General features: G+C 59.4%; 1 protein-coding gene across 2 annotated transcripts in view; it reads left to right on the forward strand.

The window, feature by feature from the left end:
• Nucleotides 1–12459, forward strand: part of CUEDC1 (CUE domain containing 1) — an 84836-nt gene extending 72377 nt beyond the window's left edge. For both annotated transcript variants that reach the window (XM_065908794.1, XM_065908795.1), the window contains exons 4-11: nucleotides 589–715; nucleotides 1365–1557; nucleotides 2793–2876; nucleotides 4645–4716; nucleotides 5457–5550; nucleotides 6506–6564; nucleotides 8464–8534; nucleotides 11014–12459. In XM_065908794.1, the coding sequence (XP_065764866.1) occupies nucleotides 589–715; nucleotides 1365–1557; nucleotides 2793–2876; nucleotides 4645–4716; nucleotides 5457–5550; nucleotides 6506–6564; nucleotides 8464–8531 (697 nt within the window). In that variant the 3' untranslated portion in view covers nucleotides 8532–8534; nucleotides 11014–12459. The remainder of the gene's footprint in view (nucleotides 1–588; nucleotides 716–1364; nucleotides 1558–2792; nucleotides 2877–4644; nucleotides 4717–5456; nucleotides 5551–6505; nucleotides 6565–8463; nucleotides 8535–11013) is intronic.
• The last annotated feature ends 273 nt before the right edge of the window (nucleotides 12460–12732 follow it).

Here is a 12732-nt window from a genome sequence, read left to right on the forward strand (position 1 = left end):
TGGAGCCTGGGTCTGCTTGCCCTCTAGGGACTCTGGTGTCCCCGTGTCCCCTGATCTCAGCAAACCGACGCTGGGGAGGGCTGGGCTGTTGGCCGCGCTGGGTGTCTATTCACCGGGAGCACACCTATCACTCTGCACCCAGGAGCTCGTGTTATGCTGGATGCTAGAGACGGAATGCTGAAGGGCTGTGATCCCTGCATCCATGTCTACATCCACAACACCCAACATGAGCTCCGCAAACGCAGACCTCTCTAGGCCCAGAGACCTTTTGTTTGTTAGGCCAAGACACATGTGACATCTTCCCTCCCTGACGAGGGATCGAACCTGCACCCCTTGGATTGGAAGGTGAAGTCTTAGCCCCTGGACCGCCGGGGAAGCCCCCAGGCCCAGAGACCTTGCAGACATTGGGTGGCTGGAAGCAGTGACTGGCACAGTAGGCGTCCAGAGGCGAGGGGTCAGCCAGTGCTGGAGGTGGTGGAAAGCTTGGGCACACGGGTGCCATTCTGAGCAGGATCCTGGTATGATGGGCCTGGACCCCCATGTGTGGGCCTGACTGTTCCCTCCTCATCCTCACCTGTCGCCTTGCAGCATCGACGTGCTGGGCTCCGTGCCCCCTTCCAGCCAGAGCCGCTACCGGAACTGGAACCCCCCACTGTTGGGCAACCTCCCTGAAGACTTTCTCCGCATCCTGCCCCAGCAGCTGGACAGCATACAGGTAACGGGGCCCCCCACCCCCAGCCTGTGCAGTGTCTATGTGCGCACCAGTCCCTGACCCGCCCTGACGTTTCAGCCCAGGTGGAGCTGCCCTGGGGTGGTAGGGAAGGAAGGCTGAACCTAAAGCCTGCTTCCCCGTCGGGGTCTGTACAGTGTTCCCTTCCACTCAGGATGCTCTGGCGGCCCGCATCACCCTCGGCTGGCAGGAGGGAGGTGGGGGCGGGGTGGGGGGTGTCATTCAGTGGCAGAAAGGCAGAGCACTTTCCTTCCTTCCTTCCCCTGGGAAAGGGCCAGGGTGCTTTTCCCCAGAGGCTGGCCCTTGCAAGCGGTCTCCTCTGAGACAGGACAAGGAAAGTATGAGTATGGGGACCCTGAGCTATTTGAAGATCACTCTTTAGGACTATTCAAGTTTTGACAAAGGGAACATTGGTGGGAAGGTCCAGGGTGCCAAGCTGGGGAGGTGGGGAGTAGTTCTTAAGCCCCTAAGCTGGGTCTTGGCTGACAACTTGCTCTGGGTAGAGGAAGTCCTGGCCTCAGGGTGTGGCCGCAGCATCCTGGAAGGGAAGGATGTGTACCCCCGGTGCGCATGGGTGTTGGCTCAGTGCGCGCCCTTGTGAGTAGGTGAACTACATGCTTGCTCCCCTCCTCAGGCCACCTCCTGGGGCTCCAAGCTCTCGAGCACAGAGGGCAGCCTACCCGCCGCGGTGGGGCCTGAGCCCAGGGACCAGGACAGCCGCTGGAAGCAGTACCTGGAGGACGAGAGGATTGCGCTCTTCTTGCAGAACGAGGAGTTCATGAAGGAGCTGCAGCGCAACCGTGACTTCCTGCTCGCCCTGGAGAGAGGTGGTGCCCTGGGGCGGGTGCTACGGGCCAAGGCAGGGCGATGTCGACTTTAGCCTGGGGCTCTGAACTGGAGGTCTGAGTTGTCCTGGTGAAAGTGTGAAAGTGTTAGTCACTCAGTCACGTCTGACTCTTTGCGACCGCATGGACTGTAGCCCACCAGGCTCCTCCGTCCATGGGATTCTCCAGGCAAGAATACTGGAATAATGGTTGCCATTGCCCGTCTCCAGGACATCTTCCTGGCCCAGTGATGGAACCTGCGTCTCTTATGTCTCCTGCACTGGCGGGCAGGTTCTTTACCTCTAGCGCCACCTGGGAAGCAGAGGTCTGCTCAGAGGGACCTGAGTCACCAGCCAGCCCTCCCCCACTCTGGGGCTTAGCGGGAGAGAGGGGCGCCCTCTGAGCTCTGCCCCTGCTTGCCCCCCCCGACTTTTGCTCTGTGCCAGGCGCTGGTGTCTGCCCTGTGTGACTGGAGCTCCAGAAGCAGAGGGTCTGGGTAGGTGGGTGCCAGGGTGCGTGCCTCCCGGAGCGGAGGACATTTGAGCAGGGCCTCTGGAGGGTTCTGGTGAAGGAAATGGCCACCCACTCACTCCAGTGCTCTTGCCTGGAGAACCCCACGGACAGAGGAGCCTGGCGGGCTACAGTCCATGGGGTCGCAAAGAGTTAGACAGGACTGAGTGACTTCATTTTCACTTTTTCACTTTTCTGGAGGGTTTGGGGGTGTTGGGGTTGTCTCTGGGCCAAGGATCCTACTCCCCCGAGCCTGGCTGCCTTCCCCCGTTAGAGTGGGAAGGTTTGGGGTGGGGTACAGCGAGGGGCCTGTGGGAGAGGGGTTCGTGTGTGCATGTGCGTGTGACTGGCGGTGTGTTTCGGTCAGGAGCATGGCGTGCAGGGAAAGTCTGGCCTGAGACAGAGGAGCCCAGGGCTGGTCCCAGCTCTGCAGAAGAGATGCTGGGAGTCTCCAGGCCTTTCCTTTTAGATGAAGGGCTGGATGATCCAATTTCTCAGGGGCCTTTTAATTTTGACATTCTGACATTCCAGGCAGTTGTCAGGGCAGCGCTTTCTGTGTCTTTGAGAGTTCTGGTTCTTTGAGAGCCCATAGGTGTCGCGTGTGCACATGTTGTGTGTGTGTGTGTGTGTGTGTGAGATTCTCAGGGTTTGACCTCCAACCACCTCTCAGCTCACGTGGCCCCCGGGTGGTAGCTAGCTCCCCTGACCAGACTGTGGGCCTTTTCCAGATCGACTGAAATACGAGTCCCAGAAGTCTACATCCAGCAGCGTGGCCGTGGGGAATGACTTTGACTTTCCCTCTCCTGTCCCAGGTAACCTTGCCTTCCCGAGAGAGAGGCCTGGAGGGTGTAGGGGGCTCACGCCGCCAGGTGTCTGCATATTTGGACTTTGGAGAGAGGGTGGGGAACAGGCTGCAGAGGATGGTTCTGTCCCATCATCATACGCCCCGAGCAGTGAGACGGGCCCTCCGCTCGGCAGCCCTGGTTCCTGCCAACCCAGCGGCTGCTGAAGCCCTCACCTGGGGCCGGCCTGCAGACTGGCTCTGCTCCTCAGAGGCGCTTGGAGCCTGGGCAAGAAGGGGACACAGCATACCACATAATGTCCCATGGGGTGCTGGGGGTGGCAAGGGACTCAGAGACCAGGGCACTGCCCCAGGGGAGCTTATGGTCTTATGGGGAGTGCCCGAGATGCCTCCAAGAAACAGGGAGCCCGAACCAGCAAAGCTGAGGACACACTTGTTAATTACAGCAAACACACGCTGGGGGACAGGGAGAATCCATCTGGGGAAGGTTCATTCATTCATTCGGTAGCTGGGGAATATCAACCCTCCCAGGCCAGGCCCTGCCTTAGTATTGCAGAAAGAGAATTTTGGAAGTTTCATATACAAGATGGTGAGAAGCAAGAATTGCCCAAGCAGCTGAAGGAGGGCCCGGGGTGGACGGCAGGCTACTGGGCTGCACAGATAGGGGTGGAGCTGGAGCTGGGGACCCCTCGAGGGCCCTGGTTCCACTCTCAGCATCTGGATTCTGTGTATGTATGTACACTGGCCCCTGGTCAGCTGGTGCCCGCGACACACACACAGGCCTCCCACCTCAGAGGAAGAATGTACAGCTTTTGCCCCAAACAGATCTTTCATTGAGTAGGGGAAGAGAGGAGGGGGGAAGAAGGAGGGGGAACTCAGTTGATCCCAGCCTGGAGAGAGAAAATCCCGTGGAACTGATTCATAAGCAACAGGCTGGGAGCTTAGACCCCACCAGATGTGCAACGGGGGGTTTAACGGCAGCCACGTGTCCTTGATCCCGAATTAACCATAGACACCGGGATGGCTGAGATGGATCAGAATGACTCACAGGGACTTAGTGGACAAGGTGACTCGGGATTAGCATGGGGGCCTTAGGAGGGCAGCGAGGGGCCCGGGTGGGTGGTGAGTGATTTGGGAGTCTCCGGCCGGCAGGCTGGGTTCTGACTTAGGGACTCGCCCTATTCTCGTTCCCGCTTATGGTCTAATGAGTCAGAAACTCTGTGTCTGGGGGAGTTATGGAGAGTGGATCCTGGCTGGGGGAGAAGGGCATCCCCACGCGGGTGCCTGCTGTGTGCCCCGAGCCTGCTTCCATTGCTGTGTTCTTACACCGCGTCAGGACACAGGCCAGCCGGCCGCACGCGGGTGAACTTTCAACAGCCTATAGGGGTGCAGGGGAAGCCCCGGTTCCTGGCATCTGGTAGCTTGCATGGTGTGAACACTCCAGTCACAGCTGATTTCCAGCTCCCAAAGAGCCTTCATGGGACACAAAGTGGTCAGAGGAGCAGCCGGTTGGGAGCCAGCCCTCCACGCATAGTTTTTACAGGAAAGGGGAAAGTGAGACTTGGATGAGGAAGGAAGCAAGTGCTTGTTGAAGCCTAGTGGGACTCCCTGCCTGCAGCTCCCTCTGGGTTAGGGAGGAGGCCTGTGCGCCCCTCCTCACCTGGAAGGGTGGGGCCGAGCCCCTGTGCTGGGGAGACAGTCCTGACCCACCGCCTCGGGCCTCGACCAGGGCACTGTCCCTCTCCAGCTGGCCCTCAGAGATGTCTTCCCCCTTCCAGGAAACAGCGACGCCAACCCCGCTGTGTCTGAAGATGCCTTATTCAGGGACAAGTTGAAACACATGGGAAAATGTGAGTCCTGCCCACGCCGTCCCCGCACCCTCCCCCGGCCCCAGCTGTTCCCAAACAGGCCCGTGGCCTCCTGGGAGGGGAGGGAGCCACCTGGCATTTTTAATGCCCGCTGATTCTTGGTGAACCAAAGTGACATTTTAATCATTGACTGGCTCCCTCCGCTTCCCTGCCTCACTTCCCTGTGCAGCTGAGTCTGGAGACAAATTAAGTTTTAAATCCTCTTGAGCCAGCTGTCTGCAGAAAAATAAGATTTTACTGGGACCAGCCCCCCACCCCACCCCAGCCCACTTCAGAGTTCACATTCTCTGTGCTTTGAGGTGACTGCTTGGCCAGGGCCAACCGAGTGGGGAGGCCAAGCTCGGCCCACTTTCCGTGGGTGGGAGGCCCGCCGGGTCGGTGGCCTCTTCCCGCAGAGTCCCGCCAGCCCGGGCACGCCTTCCCGTCCCCCTCTGTCCGACAGAGACACAGCCACGCGTGAATGAGGCTGCCAGGCCCTCAGGCCCCGTTTCAGAGAGAGTCTCGGATTAGTCATGGAAATCCCAGAGCCAGCTCTGGAGGTGGAGGCAGGAGACGGGGAGGTGGCCGGAGAAAAAGCCCAGATGCGTGGCTGGCTGTCCCAGCGGGGCCAGGAGGCACACCCAGATCTCCGCTGCAGGCAGCAGGCCCTGAGCTGCAGTAACTCCCCCACCAGCCTGCCCCGGTCCTGGGCCCTGCCGGCTCACAGGTCTCTTTGTCCCCAGCCACCCGGAGGAAGCTGTTTGAGCTGGCCAGGGCCTTCTCGGAGAAGACCAAGATGAGGAAGTCAAAGAGGAAACACTTGCTGAAGCATCAGTCGTATCCTTTTGCAACCTGGTGCTGGGTGGCGGCGGCGGTGGACTCGAAGGGCACTGAAGCCCCGCGCTGTGCTCCCTTGGGCCGTGCCCTCCCCGGGAGTGGGGCTGGGCCCTCCCTCGCCCCCCTGCCATCTCCACGGGCAGCCTCATCTCTGGGCGCCATTTCTTGACACCACCACCCCCTGGCATGGGGAGCAGGCCAGTGTCAACCCGCTGTGGGTTCAGAAGTTGTCCTACCACGTTTTTAACTTTTTCTCTGGGGTCATCTTGGGAGAAAACTTGGTTCTTCCATTGAAATCAGCAAACCTTTCCCTGATTTCTTAAGTTGAATTGCTCCACAGACCTTCCCACCTCCTCATTTCACAGGTGTTGGCCCTGCCTCGTCAGTCTTAGTTCCCCCAGTAAAAATACGGCCTTCCACAATTTTACCCAGGTTCCCACCCATGCTTATCAGACAGGGTCCAGGATATTAGATGCTGAGCAGCCAATGAAGCGAAGAAGGGAAGTCACTCAGTCGTGTCCGACTCTTTCCGACCCCATGGACTGTAGCCCACCAGTCTCCTCCGTCCACGGGATTTCCCAGGCCAGAATACTGGAGTGGGCGGTCATTCCCTTCTCCAGGGATCTTCCCAACCCAGGGATCAAACCCAGGTCTCCCGCATTGCAGGCAGACTCCTTACCCTCTGAGCCACCAGAGCAGCCAAAGGAGAACAGAAAGAAAGTTGTCCCCAGAATTGGGAGCCGGGTGAGAGTCAGAGCCTGGCTACTCAGCTGACCCCCAGAAAAGGAGGCTGTGGGAGGTACTGGGGCGTTGGCAGGGGATAAGGCTGGTGTGAGGGAGGCCTCCTGAGCTCTGGCTGGGAGGTAGAAGGCCAGGGCCAGGGAGTGGGGAGGCCTGGGAGCCCCGAGGCAGTGCCCACCGACCCCTGGGACAGTTTTCCTGAACGGCCCGGCAGGCTGGGGGCTGCGGCGTCAACAGCCAATCTCCTGGATGATGTGGAGGGCCATGCTTGTGGTAAGGTGGAGAGGGCAGGGAGGCTGGAGCTTTGAGTTGCCATGACGGGGACTCCACGAGTAGGGCCTGGCTGTTTCACAGGTGAACCCAGCCTGTCAGAGCGGGCACTCCCAACTATGGGACGCGTATCAGGGTTGGTGGGCAGGTGACCCAAAGAAATCGGTCCCCCCACCTTGGTCCCACTTTATTGACTACACCAAAGCCTTTGACTGTGTGGATCACAACAAACTGGAAAATTCTGAAAGAGATGGGAATACCAGACCATTTGGCCTGCCTCCTGAGAAACCTGTGTGCAGGTCAAGAAGCAACAGTTAGAACTGGACATGGAACAACAGACTGGTTCCAAATCGGGAAAGGAGTACATCAAGGCTGTATACTGTCAGCCTGCTTATTTAACTTCTATGCAGAGTACATCATGAGAAATGCTGGGCTGGAAGAAACACAAAGATTGCCGGGAGAAATATCAATAACCTCAGATATGCAGATGACACCACCCTTATGGCAGAAAGTGAAGAACTAAAGAGCCTCTTGATGAAAGTGAAAGAGGAGAGTGAAAAAGTTGGCTTAAAACTCAACATTCAGAAAACTAAGATCATGGCATCTGGTCCCATCACTTCATGGCACATAGATGGGGAAACAATGGAAACAGTGACAGACTTTATTTTTTTGGGCTCCAAAATCACTGCAGATGGTGACTGCAGCCATGAAATTAAAAGATGCTTGTTCCTTGTAAGAAAAGTTATGAGCAACCTAGACAGCATATCAAAAAGCAGAGACATTACTTTGCCAACAAAGGTCCGTCTAGTAAAGCTATGGTTTTTCCAGGTTTTTCCAGTCATGTATGGACGTGAGAGTTGGACTATAAAGAAAGCTGAGCACCAAAGAATTTATGCTTTTGAACTGTGGTGTTGGAGAAGACTCTTGAGAATCCCTTGGACTGTAAGTAGATCCAACCAGTCCATTCTAAAGGAAATTAGTCCTGGGTGTTCATTGGAAAGACTGATACTGTAGCTGAAACTCCAATACTTTGGCCACCTGATGCGAAGAACTGACTTATTGGAAAAGACCCTGATGCTGGGAAAGATTGAAGGCGGGAGAAGTGTACGACAGAGGATGAGATGGTTGGATGGCATCACTGACTCGATGGGCATGAGTTTGAGTAAACTCCAGCAGTTGGTGATGGACAGGGAGGCCTGGCGTGCTGCAGTCCATGGGGTCGCAAAGAGTCGGACACGACTGAGTGACTGCTCTGAACTTGGTCCCCATTGCCTCTCCTTTCCTTTCACTTCTGAAAGGGGGCCCAGCCACATCACCTAGATCTTTACCTGGAGCACAGAGAGCTGGGTGATGCTTCTGGGGAATATTCTCTGGGGTGTGAGGGGACAGACAAGCCCAACTACATGGAGGGACCTCACCTTGAGAACCGTGCTCTGGGCAGTTTCGGTGTTGGGGCCCAGAGGCCTTTCAACCTCCGTTCAGTCCCTCCCAATGGCATGTGGGCCAGAAGACGCTGCCTCAGACCTCCCTGGGCCCACAGCTGAGCCCTGGTTCTAGTGAACCAGAGCAAAAGGGCCCTTCGGTGGTCAGGAGACATCCAGAAACAAGGGCCAGAAGGGCCTTGCAGGTCATCTGGACAGTCCCGCGTCCCGCATCTCATTTTATAGATGAGGAATCTGAGGGCAGAACTTGCCCGAGTTCTCAGAGCTCAGAGATGGAGGCAGAGCAGCAGCCAGGGGTCCTGACCCCACGCCCGTGGCCTCTGCCCAGGCCCCGAGGGGCAGCGTGTGCTTCAGCTACCGCGGTGGACAGAGCGGGGTCAGCCGCCGTCCCCAGCCTGGGGGCCGCGCCTGAGCGAGGCTGTGCAGTGGGGAGGCTGAGGTCCTTTCCTCTGCGTTTCAGATGAAGACTTCCGGGGGAGGCGACAGGAGGTGCCCACGGTGGAGGAAGCCCTTAAGGAAGGGCAGTAGGAGGTAAGGCCCGGGGCCGCCCTGCCCGGGACTGCCGGCCGTCTCCCCGGGGTGGGGGCGGCGGGCTCAGGCAACTGGATGCTGCAGGTCCGGTTCTTCCCTTTGGTGTTGTGCCTGGGGAGCTCGTGGTTTGCGTTTTCTCCGTTATTTATTCATTTGACAAAAGATCATCACACCTGCCTGTGCCAGATGCTAGGAACAGGAAAAGAAAAACCAGCTTTAACCTTGAATAGTTGAGAAGAAAGTCCAGGACATACAGAGCGTGCTAAGAACAGCGTGAGAAAAGCCGAGACGGCTTCACCCCGGCCGGGTCCACACCGCCTCTCCTCTGCCGGCTTGGGCTTCGGTGGTGGAGGCATGAGGACATGGCCCCTCTCAAGGCAGCCCTGTCTCTGGCCGGAGCCCTGGGCCTGCAGGCTGGTTTTCCTCCTCTTTTCCTGTGCATCCCAGGACCAGAGGATGCCGACACCTCCCCCAAGAGGGGAAGGACCAGGGGATGCCTCCCCCAGGGTCATCTCTGGGGCAGGACCAGGGGATGCCGGCACCTCCCTCAGCTCCATCTCCAGGAAGGACCAGGGGATGCCAACGCCTCCCCCAGGACCATTCCCAGGGGAGGACCAGGGGATGCCGACACCTCCCCCAGGATGGGGAAGGACCAGGGGATGTGGACGCCTCCCCCAGGGCCATCCCCCGGGGAGGACCAGGGGATGCAGACGCCTCCCCTAGGACCATCCCCGGGGAGGGACCAGGAGATGCCGACACCTCCCCCAGGAGGGGAAGGACCAGGGGATGCCTCCCCCAGGGCCATCCCTGGGGTGGGACCAGGGGATGCCAGCACCTCTCCCAGCTCCATCCCCGGGAAGGACCAGGGGATGCAGACGCCTCCTCCAGGACCATCCCTGGGGAGGGACCAGGAGATTCCGACACCTCCCCTAGGGTTTGTGGACCCGGTCCCTTCTCCAGCGCCTCCCCCACCATGAGGCTGCCTGTCCACCCTGCCCCGGTTGCTGTGCTGGTCCCAGAGTGTGGGGGACACAGCCAGGGACAGTACAGGGCCCTCCATCCTCGGCCTGGGCCTCTGGCCTTCACGTTCAGTTGACTTGCCACTACACCCTCCATCAGGCACCTTCACACTCCTACTGTGCTCTGAGGCTTTCCTCACCCATGTTACTGCAGCCGCGTGTCCCTGTCATCTGGAATGCTGGAAAAACAAACAAACCCAGCCAGGGGAAGGACCCCCTTCCCACACGATGTTACTGCCACGTCCGTCCTTCCCATTGGCCCAAAGCCACCCCCTGACAGGAGCTTGTTCATCACTTATTTCTCTCCTGAATGGTCCACCGTTTCCCTTTCTAGCTCCATGCTCAAGCCTACATCCCCCTGCTTCCCATCTTAAAAGCCAGGAGTCCTCAATATGCTGTGAGCCACCCAACCTGAGAGAAGCCGCACCCTCCTTCGCCCATGCTGGGTTGGCTGCCCCCCCAGATTGACTCGCGGTCACCTGCCTGCCCGGGGGCCTCTGACGGTCCGGCCCTGGAGCTGTCTTCTGCACGCTGCGCCTGTTGTCTCCCCGCGGCCTCCTGCGGCCCCAGCAATCCTGGGCCCCCGTTCTCTCTGCTATTGCTTCTCTGTGCGCCTTTGGGCCCCCGGCTCTCCTGGCAGCTCTGCCCTTGACCCTCCTCAAAGTCGCCCTACCCCCCACACCCCCAGCCGTGCCACCAGCCTCTTTGACGGCCACACTTGTGTGCAGTTGGCTCCAAAGCCTGGCTTTCCATGTTGGTTCTCCAGATCTGTCCCTCAGCCCCCGCTGTGCCCACCACAGTCTTCCTGGCCTCGGGTGTCCGCTCACTGAAGCCAGACAGTCCCCTCCTCCTGACGCCCCACTTCACTACTCTTCTCTATCCTTCTCATCACCGCCCTGCAGACTCTCATCACCTGGCTCAGGGCTGTGGGCTTTTCCCTGCCCCTGCTCTCTCAGCCATCACCAGGACGCCTCTTGAATCCCATCTCTCCCTCGCCCTCTGAATTGGTCTTCCACGTGAAGGCTGCTTGAATTGGTGTGGGGTCCCACCAAGTTCCGGCCCCATTTTACTTTTCTGCCCCTGCAAGTGCCCTGGGTGTAGTTCTATGTAGTTTTGCTGAGTGAGTTCCGCTGCGTCTGGTCACAGAAGAGATCAGGCACCGGCTCGGTCCTCAGCCCTCCACAGACAGAAGCTTCACATCCACCAAGTGTTCCAGAACCCCACTCCACCTCTAGCGCCAGAGGCCCCCCTGGTTTGCACGTTGGGATGTTTCTAGGACCCTGGATTGGTGCGTGTGACCCCAGGCCGAGTTCCAAGGCTGACACAGAGTCCTTTGGAGGAAGGAGAGGGCCCCTGTGTTTAGAAGCTTCTGCCCCAGATTCTCTCTCCAGGAACTAGTGATGAGGGAAGACCACGGGCCTCCGTTGAAAAAGACCTCTCCCATCCCTCTCTCCCACCAGATACCAGCAGTTCCTCCTTGCCGGGGACGATCCAACCGGCGGAGGCATCCCAGCTGCCGTCGGACAGATGGTGCTTGAGTTCTGAGGCCCGGTGATCCTCTGGCCACAGTCCAGCCCAGCCACTGCCACTTTCCAAGGGACTCAGAACTTCCGAGTTGCCCGCTGTGATTGCAGGAAGGGAGGAGGGTGGAGGCAAGAGCCAACCACAGCGCCTCGTGTGAGCGGGCTGTTCTAAGGGGAATGGATGGAAATGCAGGCTCTAACCCCTCTTCTGTTAAAAAAAAAAAAAAAACACCGAACAGAAAGCAGGCAAGGTGGGGATACCCAAAAGGGGAGGATGATCCTACCAGAGTCTTCTTGGCCTGAGGTGGAGCCCCTGCCTCCCTCCTGTCCTGCAGGAGAGACCACAGACACGGCCTGACGCCCGCCCTCATCCCAGCTCCCTCTGGGCACCTTGGGCCCTTCCTTCCCGTGGCTTCCTGCCTTTCAGCTTCCCCCAGGGGCGCTGGCCCGCACCCCTCCACTGCACAGAGCCCTGGGCAGTCCCTGGAGCCCCGTCTGAGGGGTGACGGGCCCTGCAGAGCCATGTCTGCCGCCCGCTGTGCATGGGCTCCTTGCTGCCTCTGTTGGGGGCTGGCAAGGGTCCTCAGAGGGATGGGGAGACAGGCCACCCTGGAGCTGGAGGATTCTAGCGGGGGGGGGGGGGGCGGTCTTCAGTCTGGCAGAAGACAAAAAGCTGGTTCTGGATGGGATCCTGCAGCCCCTCTCCAGCAGTGCTGACCCCTCATCTGGACCAGAAGTTCCGCTGCCGCCAGGTGGGGAGCAGTCAGTTCCTCGGTAACCCCGGGAAGGTGTGGGGCTGGGGGGCATGAAGAAGAGGCTGCCAGCCGGCCTGCAGCCCCGGGCCAGAAGGGCGTGCTGGGTGCCCCTTGCCAAGAGCGAGAAGGTGAATGGCCAGGAGGAGAACAGGGGACCTACGGACCTGAGCCAGCACCAGCCACTGCCAGCGGGAGGGCTGGGGGGCGGTCAGCCCCGCCTCTGCGCCCCCGCCCCCGCCTGGAGATGGGAGTGCGCTGACCTGGGGGAAGCCTGGGCGGGTCAGAGGCTCCAGCTGGAGCGGGGAGCCTGCTGGCCGCACAGCGTTGGGATGTTGAGAGGAGACGCCAGGCCCGCTGGGGCTGGATGACCACACGTCACCCTGACATAAAGAGGGCCTGGCGCGCCCCCCGCAGTGCCCAGGGGGACCCTGGCCACCTCCCCGTCCCACAGAAGTGCGGTTGCCCTTCGGCCCCCTGCCGATCCCCCACAGACCCCCGTGCAGTAGAGGGGAGCCCCAGTCCATGTGTGTGACTTTGTTCTGTTTCTTCTCCTCTGTGTGGGTTTTTTCCTGGAGCTGTTTCGTAGGAATTGGTGTAATAAAGACTTGGTGTTCTCTTGGTGCTCTGACTTGACGGCGCCTGGGCTGACCCTCCTCTTCTCCTCCCCGCATCGCCGCACCCCTGGGCACCCCGCGCCCCGGGGCCACGGGCCTGGCACACCCGCAGCTCACGCGGCCCGGGGCTCAGCCTCTCAGGGGCCCTGGTGACACCTGTGGTGATACCCCAGCCTCGCCCGCCTGCTGGGCCGCCTGCTTTCCTGTCTGCCCGGGAGGGTAAACCACTTGCTGACAGTCTGTTGCAGCTCCTGCAGCCGATCACCTCCCTAAATAAACAGAAAGCT

The sequence above is a fragment of the Muntiacus reevesi genome, chromosome 18 (genome assembly GCF_963930625.1).
Source record: "Muntiacus reevesi chromosome 18, mMunRee1.1, whole genome shotgun sequence".
In the NCBI taxonomy this organism is placed as follows: Eukaryota; Metazoa; Chordata; class Mammalia; order Artiodactyla; family Cervidae; genus Muntiacus; species Muntiacus reevesi.